The 19,466-nt window shown below is 40.9% G+C and overlaps 1 protein-coding gene across 2 annotated transcripts in view; it reads left to right on the plus strand.

Annotated features, from left to right (window-relative positions):
• The window catches only part of LOC136874352 (CD166 antigen homolog), a 330,865-nt gene that overhangs the window by 201,697 nt on the left and 109,702 nt on the right, over positions 1 to 19,466 (plus strand). For both annotated transcript variants that reach the window (XM_068227725.1, XM_068227724.1), the window contains exons 4-5: positions 1,997 to 2,326; positions 14,728 to 14,850. In XM_068227725.1, the coding sequence (XP_068083826.1) occupies positions 1,997 to 2,326; positions 14,728 to 14,850 (453 nt within the window). The remainder of the gene's footprint in view (positions 1 to 1,996; positions 2,327 to 14,727; positions 14,851 to 19,466) is intronic.

Consider the following 19,466-nt stretch of genomic DNA (forward strand, 5'->3'; position numbering starts at 1 on the left):
AAACCTTCGCATTACCTTTTCGAAGGAATGGGTTCGACTACCACAAGAGCTCTTGGGCCATCTGATAGAGCATTCCCCGTCGCTGCGAGGCATGTGTGGCCGTTAGGCGTAACCATTCACTCTTATTAACAGCATATTATTTTGTTCTGGAAGACATTGCCAAGTTTTGTTAGTTGTTGACAAAGGTGTACCTTAGCTATCAGAGCCTTTCCGACACTGTTTTCTTGGACAAGTTGCGTGACATATGGTGCGTAAGTCAGCTTCTGTTTGTTCAGCAATCCGTCTGACATTCCTACCAGGCGGTATGGCCTTGTTTAGTGATTATGCTTAACTTTTGGACATTAGTGTATATAAGTGTTAAACATTTGGATAATGATTTTTTATTAGTGAGACTGTACATATTTAAACTTGTTACTAATTTTCACATATTTGTACTACCGTAACAGTGCATTCTTTTGCCATACGAAATACACGAATAAATAATAGTACGTTGCAATTGAGAGATACCCCGATGGCAAAGTCTGCAGTGGGATAGCGGCGTGATAATTTTATTTTTGGCTATTTGAGTTCAGAGAGGTCTTATGGCGATGTATGGATAGGACTGGGCTAGGACTGGGAAGGAAGCGACCAATTCCTCAATTAATGTACATCCACAGAATTTTCCTGGTGAAAAACGTTAAACCTCTGCAGGCTTTCCAATACTGGGGTGTAAACCCACTATATCTTGAATGCAAGCTAACAACTGCAGCCCTCGAACCGCGTTGCCAACTGGAGAGAAATTAAATTAATTTAATAATAACAACAAAGTATTATTCTACAACGAAATACATTAAAACTAAAAACATAATATACATTGCTATTAAACATTTCATGCAAGTAGTGAAACTTAATACGCGCCTGCCTCACGCCGCTGAGTTCCGTGGTTCAAATTCCGGTCACTCCATGTGAGATTTGTGCTGGACAAACCGGAGGCGGGACAGGTTTTTCTCCGGGTACTCCGGTTTCCCTGTCATCTTTCATTTCTGGAACACACCCCAATATCATTTCATTTCATCCGTAAGTTATTAATCATTGCCCCAGCGGAGTGCGACAGACTTCGGCAGCCGGCACAATTCCAATTCTCACCGCTGGATGGGGGCTTCATTCATTCCATTTCCTGACCCGGTCGTATGACTGGAAAAAGGCTGTGGATTTTCAGTGAAAATAATTAAATGCAATTGCATAAAATAATTATAGGAAATGTAAAGAAAATAACAGAATTCTTCCTTACATATGTCGTAATTCAGTTACCACACAGCCACTCAAATTCGCACTTAAAATTTGAAAAATATTTAATAATAAATTATTCCACTTCAAAAAGTGTAGCATTATGTTTATTTATTTGTATATCATGTGAACATTATTATTATTATTATTATTATTATTATTATTATTATTATTATTATTATTATTATTATTATTATTATTATTATTATTATTATTATTATTATTATTATTATTAAGCAATCACGTACAAATTCAGACGTAACAAAAATATTTCTAATACATTAATGACAGACTGAGTGTAAAATTACTTGCTACTATCTTAAATCTGTTAAAAGAACACTATCACCTAGAAATTTATGTGAAAATACAGAATATTGGAGTCTTTCCCTGAAGCATTTTAAATGTTTATGAAAAGGCTTCAAGACTGCTGCAGTCATTTCATTCCATCCCGCTTTGTTTTCTGCAGACTAACAGGGCTTTCCTAGTCGAGTGTTCAACTCTTCCGAAGCTGGCGTATTGTTACAGGCATTGCGCGTGGCACATACTCGGGATCGTTTCCTTCTAGTATCCAGCCTCCTCAACCCACTTTTCCTTGCCAATCAGGTCTAGAGTTTTCATTCACTTCAAAGTTCTTGAAGGGTTTCCCGGAAAGAAAGTGAGTCGCTAATCTGATTGCATCAAAAGGGTTGTTTTGCTGCGTAGTCTTCAATTTAAATTTTCTTTATTTCAGAACCACCGAAGGCTCCGTATTTTGAAGTAGATGGCCGACGACTGGACCCTGGTAATGTGTTTCTGCCGGTGACGGAAGGAGCTGCCCTCAGTGTGTGGTGTGTGGCAGAAGGAGGGCATCCTCCTCCTAAATTGTTCTGGAGGCTCTACATGAGTAACCCCACACCTCAGCTCAATACTACAAACACCAAGGTTGCTCATCAGTACGTCCGGAGTGAAGCCAGGATAACCAGAGTCCTCCGAGCGCATCATAATTCTACCATCACGTGCCTTGTTCATCATGTGACTCTACCGGATCCACTTAATGCCACTTTACTTCTTGATGTTCAGTGTAAGTAGCTAATACTGTACTGTAACGTGTCCTAGTATGATTTTCATTCCTTACTGTTTAGGATAAATCCATCATTAGATAAGAATCAAAGCTTTAACAGAACATCAACTGATCTTTTACAATTAGAGGTAATATTTCATTAAATATTAAATACAGGGTGTTTCAAAAGTTCATTAACATTTAACGAGGCAATACTTCACGCAACATTCGAGGTACTGTTTTTTGCTAGTTGTTTTACGTCGCACCGACACAGATAGGTCTTACAGCGACGATGGGATAGGAAAAGGCTAGGAGTGGGAAGGAAGTGGCCGTGGCCAGAATTTTTCTGGTGTGAAAATGGGAAACAATGGAAAATCATCTTCAGGGCTGCCGACAGTGGGGTTCGAACCCACTATCTCCCGAATACTGGATACATGCCACACTTAAACGACTGCAGCTATCGGGCTCGGTACATTGGAGGTAGAGCGGTAACAATTGACACACACATGATTGGTATGACATGGGGATTTATTGACACCAAAATTAAGTACACAAAATGACCAACGTTTGGGTCACCCTGTATATTAAACATTTAATTGAAATTCCCCACAAACATTTTAAGGTCAAGTATTTATTAAACTAGTATTCTATTATATCCTGAATATCATAAAATACAAAGTCATGCATTAAAGAAGAAAAAATTCATCCAGCTCTTTACCAGGTGGTGGTGGGACCGGACGAGTTGGCCGTGCGGTTAGAGGCGCGCGGCTGTGAGCTTGCATCCGGGAGATAGCGGGTTCGAATCCCACTGTCGGCAGCCCTGAAGAAGGTTTTCCGTGGTTGCCCATTTTCACACCAGCCAAATGCTGGGGCTGTACCTTAATTAAGGCCACGGCCGCTTCCTTCCAACTCCTAGACCTTTCCTATCCCATCGTCGCCATAAGACCTATCTGTGTCGGTGCGACGTAAAGCCACTAGTAAAAAAAAATTTCCAGGTGGTAATGTCCCGAGATTGGATGTGAGATTACCACGCATTAGATCTATGCTGATGCCCTGAATAAGACACGCGATTGGTTAAATATCACCAGAAATCCGAGCAATCCGCTGCGAACCTCTTTGATGTAATTGCGTCCCTCATTATCCCAGGTACCACTCGATTCAAATTGTTCAAGGAAGTATTTGATGAAGTGGCATACACTGAGTGGCCAAAAGTCATAGGAAGACACTGAATGTGATGTTAATAACGAGTTACTCTTCCGCGAGCCCTCAGAACGGCAGCGATACGGCGAGGCGTCGACTCTACAAGGTGTTGGAATCATTCTGGAGGGACCTGGACCCACGCATCTTGCACTGCTACCCACAATTGTTACTGTGTATTTGGCGCGGGGTTCATTGAGCGTACACCAGCATCGGCAGCATCCCACAAATACTCGTTTGGATAAACATCGGTGGATCTGGAGGGCCAGTCCATGGTCGTAACTTCACTGGAGTGCTCCTCCAACCACCTGCGTGCCATGGCACATGTTCCTGTTGAAACATGGCATCTCCATCAGGGTACTCTGAAGCGAGAAAGGGATGCAGATGGTCCGAAACAACGTCTACATAACGTGCACCTCTCAGCACTCACTGCAGCCGGATAATGGGGCCTAATTGCGACCATGAGAAAGCTGCCCAGACCAGAACTGAGCCACCTCCCACCTAGACGCAACCTTGTTGACACGCAGGATCCATAGATTCATGGGGCATACGCCACACTCTCACGCATCCATCAGCTCGATACAACTGGGATCGGGATTCATCGGACCATACCACATGCCGCCACTGTTCCATGGTCTATTGCTGACGTTCGCCGGACCATGTACGTCGTTGAGCTCTGTGTCAAGGTTTCAGCAAAGGAACATGAGTTGGTCGTCGGCTGGTGAAACCCATGCGGTGCAGGTGCCGTCTTACAGTCCTGGTAGAAATGGGTTCTAGACTCCCAAAATTCAACTGGGCGGTGTTCTGACTTACAGTAGCCCGTCGAGCGTCCAGTATGGTTCTGCGGAGGCGACGTGATGTCCATTCCTTAAATACCTATGGTCTTCCCGTGGGGCGGTTTACGCGAGTGGTAACATTCTATCTGCGATATTAAAGATCCACGCTCAACACTGTCGACCTTGGAAACCCGAATTCGCGCGTGATCTCTGCAATGCTGTGACCCATGCGCCGTGCTCCGATGGTCATCCCACGTTCAAAGTCGGTTAACTCGCGATGTGTTGCCATCGTCACGACACTGGTGTCCGTGACAGACTGCTCAGCTACGCCGCAACGCTCAGGTGGTCATACGCCGCACTTTTCCTAATGGGACACCCCTTCCCGTGACTTTTGGCCACTCAATGTATTTTGATATTGATGATTCCAAGAAGAAAGATACTACAGGTCGGTAACTGTTGTTTGGCGCGTGTAAGAGATATTATGCATTTTGATGATATGGACAGTTGAAAACGGGGTGGCTGGACTGAGTGGCTCAGACGGTTGAGGCGCTGGCCTTCTGACCCCGACCCTGGCTCAGTCCGGTGGTATTTGACAGTGCTCATATACGTCAGGCTCGTGTCGGTAGATTTACTGGCGCGTAAAAAAACTCCTGCGGGACTAAATTCCGGTACCTCGCCGTCTCCGAATACCGTAAAAGTAGATAGTGGAACGTAAGGCCAATAACATTATTATTATTATTATTATTATTATTATTATTATTATTATTATTATTATTATTATTAAAACGAAATGGTTTAGATCTTGTTCAGATTGCCCAGTGCAGTGCGTTATATTCTGAATGTGGGTGCGGTACAGACACCTTCTGAAGCTTCCATGGCTAAACTATTCCTTTCTTTCGTCTGTTACCTTTTGAAATATCCTTAATTTTGAGAGCATTTTCTTAGCCGCTTTTGCAAACTCTATTCCCAGTTTCTCGTAGCACGTCCATACTTGTACTACCCTTTGTGTACCACTGGACACACATTCAGGTTGCATTTAATAATAATAATAATAATAATAATAATAATAATAATAATAATAATAATAATTTACTATTGGTTTGTAACTACTGGTTTAACGTTGCAGTAACACATGGAAGCTTTTCGGTGACGGAGGGTTGGGAAAGGACTAGGATTGGAAAGGTAACGGCTGTGAACTTAAGTAAGGTACAGCCCAAACGGTCATCTGGTGTGAAAATGAGACTCTACAGATAATCATCTTCAGAGCTGCTGATGGTAGCGTTCGATCACATCATTTGCAAAATGCAAGCTAACAGCTATACTGCCCGACCCAAGCAGGGGCCTCGCTCGGCAATAATAATTTTAGGAGAATCTTCCTTCATCAGTTATCGGTTATGAAGTAATTCATCCACACATGAACTTTGTGTTTTGTTAAGATTATTATTATGTTTTTCGTTTATGTTAATTCAAGGACTTAGACCCGGATTTAGAGATCCGTGTACGAATAGAAATGGCTCGTATTAGCTTTCTGAAAATGAGGAATCTGCTATGTGACAGAAGCTTCAGCTTGGAGACATGTCACAACTTCGTCAGATGATATGTATATTCAGCGCTGAAACTGGAGCCTGAAATGTAACACTATGAAGAGAATAAATGCCTTCGAGATGTGGGTGTTCCGAAGGATGTTACAGATCTCGAGGACTGATTGTCTATGTTTCCAGTGTTGCAGTACTCAAAACGTGAGGAGGGTACGAATGTATATGTGTACAATCAAGAAAAGAAAGTCAGCCTACCTTGGGCATATTATGAGGAATAAAAAGTACAACTTACTTAAAATGATCATGCAGAGTAATTTTCTATTTTTTGCTATTTGCTTTACGTCGCACCGACACAGATAGGTCTTATGGCGACGATGGTATAGGAAAGGCCTTGGAGTGGGAAGGAAGCGGCGTGGCCTTAATTAAGGCACAGCCCCAGCATTTGTCTGGTGTGAAAATTGGAAAGCACGGAAAACCATATTCAGGGCTGTCGACATTGGGGTTCGAACCCACTATCTCCCGGATGCGAGCTCGCAGCTGCGTGCTCCTAACCGCATCGTGCTTAGAACTTCCCACTCATAAAATACAGGGTTTACACTGCCTCAAAATGTCTTCCTAATTATTCTCATAAATATTTCCTTATTTCGATCCATTTCTTCTTGAGCTTGGTCACATTTTAAGTAGGTACAAGGCATCCTATAACCAAACAATTTTCATAATAATCTCAACAAAATTCTCTAAATTTTCCCAGACCTCAGGACCAAAATGGAATATCGTGACTCTACCACTCAAATACAAGATTTCACAAAAATATTTTCTTTTGCTATGTGTTTTACGTCGCACCGACACAGATAGGTCTTACGGCGACGATGTGATAGGAAAGGTCTAAGAATGGGAAGGAAGCGGCCGTGGCTTTAATTAAGGTACAGCCCCATCATTTGCCTGGTGTGAAAATGGGAAACCACGGAAAACCATCTTCAGATCTGCCGACAGTGGGGTTCGAACCCACCATCTCCCGGATGCAAGCTCACAGCTGCGCGCCCCTAACCGTACGGCCAACTCGCAAAAATAAATTTCCAAGTGCGAAAAAAATATCTCGCTTCACCCTCTTGAACTGATAGATTAGGAGTGTGTTCTCTCGTGGAAAGGGGTATATTTATAAGAAATCTTGTGACGCTGGACAACGCGTCCCCTTGTTGTGCAATCTTATCCCATTTTCCAGACCGTTAGCCCAATTTTTCTGAAACTCACACCAGAGATTCCGCCTATTTTCCCAATCAAAATGGCGTTACTCATTGATTTCTTCTGCATCTTTCACGAGCATAATTAATTAATTTCTCGCCTGTTCCTCCCGCGTCTTTTAGATGGATGGACCTGACACGTGTGATTTCCACTCTGGCGATAGACAATCAAACTTCTCTCTGGGCATAATTAATTATGTTTCACCCCGTGAAGTGAGCTTTATCAAATGATTCCAGAAATTCTCATTAATTAATTCCTTTCTAATGACATTGCGGAAATCTCTCCCAATAGGGATGATTAGGTAAAAATTTATTATCAATTTCCGAAGTCTTCCGAAATGTTACGTTCTCACTCGAAGTCAATATACTCCCCACCAAGAAGAACAATTAATGAAAGTGGATCTAACTTCCCCCAGAAGGTTTGCTCTACATAAAATGGATGTGCATGTCCCGCTCGCTCGCTCTACTTAAAAATGCGGCGCACCTTTTTAATATGTAGGATTATGGGCTCAGTATCAGAACAGAATACAAACAGGTAAAACTTCACGAAACCCTCACCAGTATAAATAACACAATAAGCATGGTTGGCGTGGTGTCAATGGAGTCTGCCATTGGTTGAAGATTAGTAAAATGTAACGTCACTCCCATAATTCAAGGCAGCGAGGTGTTATGACCAACTTAGGCGGTATAAAAAGTCTTAAAACGATGAGGCAATGTTACCGAAAAACTAATGATCGCTGTAGTCGGGAGCATGGGCGCCCCCTGGAATTATAAAACGGTTGATGTTCAATTGTTTAATATCATACCAGATTATTTCATAAACTGAACTTACTGACAGTCATCTAGCATCTGTTATAACCGGAAATTTCTGTAAGCAATTTAATGTTGCTGACGTTATATTATATTATATTATATTATATTATATTATATTATATTATATTATATTATATTATATTATATTATATTATATTATATTATATTATATTATATTATATGGTCGGGAGGAAGACTGGAAAGAGTAAGCATATGAAACTAATGGCAATAATAATATCTCGCTGCCTTTAGCCAATGGCAGGGTCCATTCGTGCCACCGCCAGCCATGGTTAATAATAATTATCAATAATAAGGAGAACAAGTAACATTTTTGAATGTCCCAGGGCTAGCCATACAGTAATTTCGAATTTCGTCACTGTAAAGCATAGTTTTTTCTGATGTCTCTCCTGTAATTCATGGGACATATATTATAGAAATAGAATTTTGTACTGGAGGAGTAATAACCTTTGTAAATGGTCCAGGGCGAACCATTACTTTTGGTCGGGGGAAAATGAAGCGTGTTAATTCTAAAACTGGACACAGCGCGAAATGTAGATTGCCCTGATTTCAAGAGACCTAAAGCCGCCTCGCGGCCTTTACGTTGGGGCTTATGAACCCAGAGCCCCTTTGCTTGATCACAGTCCAATTGATTTGCCACCAGCCGGACCTAACCATTCCAGGCCAATGGTTTCTTCACTAGCCGGACCTAACCAATCCAGACCAATATTTTTTTCACTAGCCGGACCTAACCAATCCAGACCAGTGTTTTTTTTCATTAGCCAGACCTAACCCTTCCAGACCAATGGTTTTTTCATTAGCCGGACCTAACCCATCCAGACCAATGGTTTTTTCAGTAGCCGGACCTAAACTATCCAGGCCAATGGTTTTGTCACTAGCTGGACCTAAATTATCCAGGCCAATGGTTTTTTTTACTATCCGGACGAAAGTGCTGCACTAAATGAAAATTTTCCGGTTAAATAATAATAATAATAATAATCATCATCATCATAATAATAACATTTTTAAATGGTCCAGGTCTAGTCGTAATGTTTCGTCCATGGGAAAGGAAGCGTGATGATTATTGTCAAATTTGAGCGCTGTAAAGTAAAGTACGGTACAGATTGCGCTGATGTCAGTCTTGTAATTGATACGAGGGGAATTATGAAAACAATAACTTCCTTTTTACAGGAGGAATGAAATCATCTGTGATTGTTCCATGGGTAGCCATATTTTTCTGAAAAGTAAAACTAATGGTCCGGGGTTGACGAATGCTGAAAGATTATTTCATACATACACATAAACAAAGTATAACGTACGTAGGAAGAAGGAAGATTTATAGCAAAATTTAGCATAGCTTATTGGAGAGCACCTAAAGAATAATTCGTTCCTTCGCCGAACACTGGGTTTGGCGCTATGCCCACATTTCTCACAATTCCTTTCCCTAGTTATCAGGCCGTAGTTAATATAAAACGACAACAAATCTTCCAACTTATTCGTGAAATCATGAAAATAAGTAATTTTGACATAGCAACCTCCGCACAAAACAATAACTTGTTGATTACCATAGCAAAGTAAAATGTATTTATGACCGTAGCAACTAACCACGAATAAATTAAACAGTGCGCCAAAGTTGCTACTGTGAACTAGGAACTAAGTTAAATTGGTACCTGGAACTATTATAGGTCACATCAGTTGGTACCAGTCGCCAAGAACCTACTTAAGTCCCCAATGACTAATGAACGTTAAACACCGGTTACTGCGCTGGTGAGAGTTTCGGGAAGTTTTACCTACAAACATGCGGGCATGTATTTCAGTTGAAAGGATACTAGCAAATACCTTACAAGTGAAAAGAGTTTCAGTGGTTTAAAAGGTTTTCGAATGTCAAGTCCTCCGTTTCGTTCTAATTTATTCATGTATCAAGGATGGGAAGAATCTCTAAAATATGAAAGAGTTTCATATTTCTCTATACAGTATCTCTCGATTATCAAGTTGTGACCTTCCTGGCAAAAGATGCAGGTTCCTCAGTCATGATTAGCTCGATTCTGAACAAAATACTCATGCAAGCACTCTACGCGTCAGGAATACTGATAGTGTTGCCATTACTAGAGTTTTGAAATCCAAATATTCGAATCTTCTTCAGGATTCACCTTCATTTAATCATACGATTACATTTCATACACGTTGAATACTACCGTTACCGGGCTAGTTGGCCGTGCGGTTAGGGCCGCGCAGCTGTGACCTTGCATCCGGGAGATAGTGGGTTCGAACACCACTGTCGGCAGCCCTGAAGATGGTTTTTCGTGGTTTCCCATTTTCACACCTATCATATCCCATCGTCGCCATAAGACCTATCTGTGTCGGGGCGACGTAAAGCAAATTGTTGTGTGTAATATTACCGTCAATACGTGTTGATACTGATAAATGGCAAGCCTGCACAACTGAGCAGCCTGAGCGCAACAGTAACGGGCAGCAGTGGGCCATGCCTGACGTCCGGGCTACGTCACGTGAATTAGCGCATGGTGGAATTATCATGTTACATTCGGTCCACCAGCCCCGCCATTATAGGTAATAATAATAATAATAATAATAATAATAATAATAATAATAATAATAATAATAATAATAATAATAATCATCATCATCATCTGTTTACCCTCCAGGTTCGGTTTCTCCCTCGGACTCAGTGAGGGATCCCACCTCTACCGCCTCAAGGGCAGTGTCCTGGAGCTTCAGACTCTTGGTCGGGGATACAACTGGGGTGAATGACCAGTACCTCGCCCAGGCGGCCTCACCTGCTATGCTGAACAGGGGCCTTGCGGGGGATGGGGAAGATTGGAAGGGATAGACAAGGAAGAGAGAAGGAAGCGGCCGTGGCCTTAAGTTAAGTACCATCCAGGCATTTGCCTGGAGGAGAAGTGGGAAACAACGGAAACCCACTTCTAGGATGGCTGAGGTGGTAATCGAACCCACCTCTACTCAGTTGACCTCCCGAGGCTGAGTTGACCCCGTTCCAGCCCTCGTACCACTTTTTCAAATTTCGTGGCAGAGCCGGGAATCGAACCCCGACCTCCGGGGGTGGCAGCTAATCACACTAACCACTACACCACAGAGGCGGACAATAATAATAATAATAATAATAATAATAATAATAATAATAATAATAATAATAATAATAATAATAATAATGTTATTTGCTTTACGTCCCACTAACTACTTTTACGGTCTTCGGAGACGCCGAGGTGCCGGAATTTAGTCCCGCAGGAGTTCTTTTACGTGCCAGTAAATCTACCGACACGAGGCTGACGTATTTGAGCACCTTCAAATACCACCGGACTGAGCCAGGATCGAACCTGCCAAGTTGGGGAGTCGGAAGACCAGCGCCTCAACCGTCTGAGCCACTCAGCCCGGCCGCCATTATAGGAATGACGGTTTTAAACAGAGTACCTGGCCACGTACCAACATGCGATAATTGTAGGTAATTAAATGTATCACAATATTGCAGTGAACATCGCAAGAATAGACAAGAAATCGGTTCATGTTTCATAAGAAACACAAACATATGGAACGACTAAGATAAATTAACTATAAGCAGTTTAACTAACAACGAAATCTATAAGGTGAATGACAAAACATATCTTTAAAGTGCACAGGTAAGAAAATATGTCGTGGATGCGAATTGAACTCGCGATGTTTGCATCTGTCTCTGTTTACAAGTACGCCTCAGCCGTTTACGCCACGAGGGGGCCTAATGTGCATCATGCTACTGAACTTGGACGGATACACGTAATTATAAGGGACATACATATTTTTTAATTTACCAGATTACTAAGAGCTACTGTGAACTGAAATTCCTTGTATGTATGTATGTATGTATGTATGTATGTATGTATGTATGTATGTATGTATGTATGTATGTATGTATGTATGTATGTATGTATGTATGTATGTATGTATGTATGTATGTATGTTCACCCAGGGGATAGACACTGCAGTTGCACTAAGTGTTAGCATGCAATAACCAAGATTGCATGCACTGACTCACTTTGGTAAGGGAAGACACCTATGCAATATTGGCACTCAGTCGTTCACACTGGCGAGAAAAACCACCGTTGCAATCTGTGTGGCAAGACATTTACTGGTATCACGGTCGTGGGATGATTGACCTTGGCAGGCTCTTTGTTCAACTAGACGGTATGCAAACTTACATTACTTAACCTCACTATTAGCCCAGATTCACGTGCAACCAAAATTTCGCTTCCTACTCCACTTAACCCAAACTTTACCACTTACTACCACCTCCTCATATCCAGAACACTTAACTGCATCTCACTAATCAACTAAACATTACGTCTTCACTCGATCCTTCTTCTATTTCACTTATATATCACTCATTGCTCCCTCGCCAATCTGTAGTACTCCAATGTCCGCCGAAGAGTGTATGTATGTATGTATGTATGTATGTATGTATGTATGTATGTATGTATGTATGTATGTATGTATGTATGTATGTATGTATGTTTAGTCCTCAGCCCGAAGGCTGGTTGGATCCTCAACAGCTCCGCCATCAGCTGTCATAGATGGCCTAGGCATCACTGAAGAGGCGTACCAGAGAAATGAGGAGTGAGGTAGTTTCCCGTTGCTTTCCTCACAAAGCCAGAAGTTGCTATTACATAGCAGTCTGCCAAGCCCACTGAAATGCATGCACCAATTGACCCTATGAGCAATATCTTCATACCATTCATAGCAGGGACTGGCTGCAGAAGGAATGGCATTACTAGCATCGCTCATACCTCAGTCACCTTCATTTTGTCAAAGCCAAGGATAAAGCTAAGACAGATCAATGAAAGTAACAATATTGCTCTAGCCCATATCAGAAGACATAGTGCACTGTAAACACTAGGTCCCGCCAGCGAAGGCATTGAAATTCCTTACATTCCATCATTCCATTGTCCAGTATAATCGAATAATGTTAGCCCTTCAAGCAAACGGTTTTCAGGAGCGTGTGAACCGTACTCGATGGACTCCCGCACGCGCAGAGTAACGTGCACAGTACAATGTACTCATACTTTTTTTAAATTCTACATGATGTACAGGTTATCAAAGGTTCACATACATTGCAGTGCTAAATACAGTATACGGTAACTGAAATGCCCTTGCATGATCCGAGGTAAGCAGTCTCCCCAGCTAAATACCGAACTAATGTTGATTATTTTTGTATTTTGTGATTTCTTTTACAATTCTTACTTCTATTCGACAAGGAATATGGGGAACATTCAGAATGTTTAAAACAAGTTAAGGTGGGCTCAGTGACTCTACGGTAGAAGCGGTGCGGATTCGACGCGGTTCAATGCGATGGTATTTGGAGGTATTCTAGTACGTCAGCCTCGTGTCGTTAGATTTACCTTTTTCTTTTTTTTTGTCATATCTGAGGCCGTCTCATTTGATTTTTGGCTCGATTATTTTTTTAGCTGTTAGAGTCTTCAGTCTCTCGAAACTAATTTCGAGTAATAAATTGATAAAATTAAAAAACTACCTGAAGAGGAACTCTCCGGATCAGAGTGGAAAGACGCGCTAAAAATGTAATACAGCGTGGTTCCTGTACGGGCCCTCCCTGGATGTAGCCGGGGTGTAGTCCACTGCAGACACTGCAGTGAGCCTGAAACCCTAGCTAATGTTCTTGGTTCATGTCCACGGGGGAACTTGCTTAGCAATGTTAGGCACAACAGAATAATTCTAGAATTGCAGCATCATTCTCCCAGAATGGTTACGAGGTACATGAAGAGGTGCCATGTGTTGCTGACCGGAGAATAATATAATCGCAATTGACCGAGAAAAGGACTTTGCCTATATTCTGGACCCCACCATTATATGTGAGGTCGACTCCAGTCAGCCAGCAGAGATAAACAAGGAGAAGCAAGCTATGATCCAGCCATCATCTACTTCAAAGAATCATACAATATCTCCTGTGTAAGGGTTGTAGGACTTTTTATTGGAGCAAGAGGAATCATACCAAAATTCTTAGTTGAGTTCTTCAAAAGTGAGGGCATTCCCAAGAATCTGTACTGTGCTGCGTCTTGGCCATTAAAGGCTCCGTCCAAACTGTTAGAAATCACCTCTATAGTAATGCATACGAGAAGGTCTAACTCCGGAAAATACTTCATGCTTAAACATACATTCAATGGTAAAGTATACTTTGTCAGATTTAGGCAGCCTCACAATGTAGGAGGTACAAATAATTAAAACATTATGGTACAATATTATGTTCATTATACGTATTTTTGTTTTAATTAAGTTGTTCAATTTTTTTTGCTATGGGCTTTACGTCGCACCGACACAGATAGGTCCTATGGCGACGATGGGATAGGAAAGGCCTAGGAGTTGGAAGGAAGCGGCCGTGGCCTTAATTAAGGTACAGCCCCAGCATTTGCCTGGTGTGAAAATGGGAAACCACGGAAAACCATTTTCAGGGCTGCCGATAGTGGGATTCGAACCTACTATCTCCCGGATGCAAGCTCACAGCCGCGCGCCTCTACACGCACGGCCAACTCGCCCGGTGTTCAATTTTTAGGTATAACACTGTTACCATATGTGTTCCTTTTTCAGACAGATTATAAGACCGAAGAACATAACAGTTTAAAAAATGCTGGATTTTCCTGAAAATGAGTGAACTCCTAGGGGGTAAATTACCGACACCCTGGCGTTTCGAAAACCGTAAACCTAGTTAGTGTGACATCAAACCAATAAAATAAAATTAATAATAATATTAATAATAATTTATGAGTTTTAGTTAGATAAACGTAGATCACCCTTCCTAAATAAGAACTTTCAAAGTAAGAACTTTGTATTTTTCTTTTCAGACACGCCATCCTTCGTGATTACGAGAGAGCCAGGCTTCGGTTTCCCGCTGGTAGAGGGCATTCCTGTCTCACTGAAGTGCGATGTGGACTCGAACCCACCGTCCAATCCTGTCTGGGTGAAAGGTAAGATCGCAAATCTTCAGCTACTCAGAACCGTTTAATGTTTTCCTTTAAGTTGGTCGTATTGTCCTACTTCCTGTCTAAAACTTAAAAAAATATATATGCATCAATTGGTATTATTTAGACCTAGATAATCTTGAAAATTTCATCAGCACTATGTCGATGGATGCTGTGTAATAAGGGGAACTGCATACACAGTATGTCATGAAGGTGGATTTTGATTTATAGATTCATTTTACATTATGATTTTTCCGTATTCATTTCATTATTTAATCTATACAGTTTTTACCACTGCCGGATTCAGCATTTTCAGTTACTGAATTCGTAGTCGTATAGTCATGTAACTCTTTCTCTATTCAGTACTTTCAAACTTATGTAATCAAAGATATCAATACCTTAATATTTTTAGGAACTGAAGCAGGTGATTCAATCGTTATACAATTTTGTTCCATGAAAGTTGAAATAGATATGGTAGTTAAGCGGGAATGGGAGAATCTATTCATGTCAAAGACTTCCTTGAAGAACATTTAACGGCACTGGACTCCACCAAGAGATCAGAGACAATTAATAATAATAATAATAATAATAATAATAATAATAATAATAATAATAATAATAATAATAATAATAATAATAATAATAATAATAATGGAATTTGGATGAAAAAGAAACCAGACGAAATTTTTCAATTCACAGAAAAAATCACGGATACCATCAGAAAGAGACGACTAAAATTCTACGGGCACCTACACAGAATGGATAACAACAGGCTGACAAAGAAAATTCTAAATCTAGCTCTAACCCTGAAAATCCGCAACAATTGGTTAGCAGAAATTCATGAAGATCTACAAGAAATGGGTATTGAGGACGAAACCATTCAAGATAGAATGAAATTTAGAAGCTTAGTAAACAAACATAAATTTGCAGAGAAACCAACAAGAAAAAATACAGGCTGGACAGAAACACGCAGAAAGGAACACAGTGAAAAAATGAAGAGATATTGGGAAGAAAAGAAGAAGAAACATTGTGCAAAATAAGTTCGAACGCGCTCCACAGCTGGGCACAACGAATCATAATAATAATAATAATAATAATAATAATAATAATAATAATAATAATAATAATAATGGGAAGTACAAGAAGAAGAAAGGGAAAACGGATGAACTAGAGAAGAAAGAAAGAAAAATCTTGAGAAAGATCATAGGAACCCTCCCTCCCAAAAAATAAAGGAAGAATGGTACATGGAGGAAAAGGAGAAATCAAGATCTATATAGACAGACAGAAAAGATCTCAGAAACTATACGTAAGAGGACACTGAAGTTTTATGGGCACGACACAAGAATGAACGAGACTCGGCTAACAAAGAAAATCTTGAACTATATCAGAAAATTAAAAGCAACTACTAAAAGGGTAGAAGAAACAAGAAAGGACGTGGAGGAAGTTGGCATCAATCCAAAAAAATATCTTTAATAGAGATATGTTTCGAGCTAAAATTGATAAATTAAAGGGGTTCCGGAAAAAACAAAATGAAAAGTCCAAGGAGTCTGAGAAAAGTAAGAGGATCCACAATGAAACGATGAAGTTCTAGGAGAAGAAAAAAAAAAGGTCTAACGAGCAAGTCAATGGTTTATCGTGGTCTCAAGTTGAAAAAATAACAATAACATACGTACATTATCATTATAGATCCTTGTAGCTGCCTCTGTGGATCCGTGGTAGAGTGTCGGCCTCCGGATCCCAAGATAGCGGGTTCAAACCCGGCAGAGGTAGTCGGATTTTTGAAGGGCGGAAAAAAGTCCATTCGACAATCCATGTCGTACGATGTCGGCATGTAAAAGATCTCTGGTGATACATTTGGTATTTACGCGACAAAATTAATTAAATCTCAGCCATAGACGCCCAAGAGAGATCCGGTTTACTCTAGGTCCGCTAGATGGCAGACAGAGTAAGCCGGAACGTCGAAATTGACGAGCAGACAGCCAGATGGCGTCAAATCGAAATGTCTGCAAACGGTAGCTGAGGCCATACGATTTTTATTATTATTATTATTATTATTATTATTATTATTATTATAGACCCTTATGCCTTTCAGAGTTCAGTCTGCAAGCCTCTATGAATTTACTAAACGTCGCCAAAATCCTCTATTTGCAACTAGTGCTGTGGCCTCATTTCTTTCTATACCTCTTACCTTTAAATCGTTAGAAACTGAGTCTAACCATCGTCGTCTTGGTCTCCCTCTACTTCTCTTACCCTCCATAACAGAGCCCATTATTCTACTAGGTAACCTATCCTCCTCCATTCGCATCACATGACCTCACCACCGAAGCCGGGTTATGCGTACAACTTCATCCATCGAGTTCATTCCTAACTTAGCCTTTATCTTCTCATTCCGAGTAGCCTCCTGCCATTGTTCCCACCTGTTTTTTCACCAGGAATCATCCTCGCTACTTTCATGTCTGTTACTTCTAATGAATAAGATATCCTGAGTCCACCCAGTTATCGCTCCCGTAAAGCAAAGTTGGTCTGAAAACAGACCGATGTAAATATAGTTTCGTCCGGGAGCGGACTTCCTTCTTACAGAATACTGTTGATCGCAACTGCGAGCTCACTGCATTAGCATTACGAGACCTTGATTCAATCTCACCTACTATTTTATCATTCTAGGAGAATACACAACCTAAATACTTGAAATTATCTACCTGTTCCAGCTTTGTATCACCAATTTGACATATCTGTTGAATTTCTTACCTACTGACATCAATTTAGTTTTCGAAAGGCTAATTTTCATACCATTCTCATTGCACCTATTTTCAAATTCCAAGATATTAGACTGCAGGCTTTCGGCACAATCTGCCATTAAGACCAAGTCGTCAGCATTGGCCAAACTGCTTACTACATTTCCACCTAATTGAATCCCTCCCTGCCACTTTATACCTTAGAGCAGATGATCCATGTAAACTACGAACAACAAAGGTGAATGATTACAGCCTTGTCTACCACATGTAAGTACCCTGAACCAAGAACTCATTCTACCATCAATTTTCACTGAAGCCCAATTGTCAACATCAATGCGTTTGATTGATTTTAATAAACTACATGTCATTCCATAGTCCCCCAGTATGGCGAACATCTTTTCTATCGGTACCCTGTCATATGCTTTCTCTAGATCTACGAAACATAAACACAACTACTATTCCTTTCGTAGCATTTTTCAATTACCTGGTGTATACTGAAAATCTGATCCTGACAGCCCCTCTGTGGTCTGAAACCACACTAGTTTTCATCCAACTTTCTCTCAACCACTGATCACGCCCTCCCTTCCAAGCTGCCAGTGAATAATTTGCCTGGTATACTAATCAATGAGATACTTCGATAGTTGTTGCAATCCTTTCTGTTCCATTGCTTATAGATAGGTGCAATTACTGCTTTTGTCCAATCTGAAGGTACCTTACCAACACTCCACGCTAATCTTACTACTCCGTGAAGCCATTTAATCCTGCCTTCCCACTATGCTCTACCACTTCAGGTCTAATTTCATCTATTCCTGCTGCTTTTTGACAATGGAGTTTGTTTACCATCATTTCCACTTCCTCAAGCGTGATTTCACCAACATCATTACCTCTTCCCCATGAGCTCGGCTGTTCGCAACACTACCCGGAAGATTTCCTTTTACATTGAGAATATGTTCAAAATATTCCCTCCACCTCTCCAGTGATTCCATGGGATTTATTACAAGTTCACCTGAATTACCCAAAACACTGTTCGTTTCCTTTTTCCCTCCCTTCGTAAGATTCTTTATTACTGTCCAGAAAGGTTTCCCTGCTGCTTGACCTAGCCTTTCCAGGTTATTGCCAAAATCTTCCCATGACTTATTTTTGGATTCAACAACTATTTCTTTCGCTCTGTTTCCTTCATCTACGTACAATTCCCTGTCAGTATCGGCCCTTGTTTGGGGCCATTTCTGATTAGCCTCTTTTTTTACGTTTACATGCTGCTCTCACGTCATCATTCCACCAGGATGTTAGCTTTTCCCATCTTTACACATAGTTGTTCCAAGTCATTTCCTTGTTGTTTCTACTACAGCATCCCTGTATGCCACCCATTCTCTTTCTATATCCTGAACCTGCTTACTGTCTACTGTTACAAACTTCTCACTAATCATATCCATGTACTTCTGTCTAATTTGGTCGTCCTGGATTTTCTACGCTTATTCATTTGCAGACAGATTTCGCTTTCTCTATCCTAGGCCTAGAAATACGTAGTTCACAACAGATCAGATAGTGGTATGTATCACCGAAAAATCCCCGGCAAACTCGTACATTCCTAACAGACTACCTGAATTCGAATTCGGTTATGATATCTGGTACCCATAGCGTCCCATGTGTAGCGGTGAATAGCCTTATGCTTGAAGAATGGATTCGTAACTACTAAACCCATACTAGCACTAAAGTCCAGCAAACGCTTCCCATTCCCGTTAGCTTCCATATCTTCCCCACATTTACCAATCACCCTTTCGTATCCTTCAGTTCTATATCCAACTCTCGCATTGAAATCACCCTTTAGAACTATGTAATCCTTTCTGTTGACTGACTACGATGTCACTCAATGCTTCATAAAACTTG

The sequence above is a fragment of the Anabrus simplex genome, chromosome 5 (assembly GCF_040414725.1).
Source record: "Anabrus simplex isolate iqAnaSimp1 chromosome 5, ASM4041472v1, whole genome shotgun sequence".
In the NCBI taxonomy this organism is placed as follows: domain Eukaryota; kingdom Metazoa; phylum Arthropoda; class Insecta; order Orthoptera; family Tettigoniidae; genus Anabrus; species Anabrus simplex.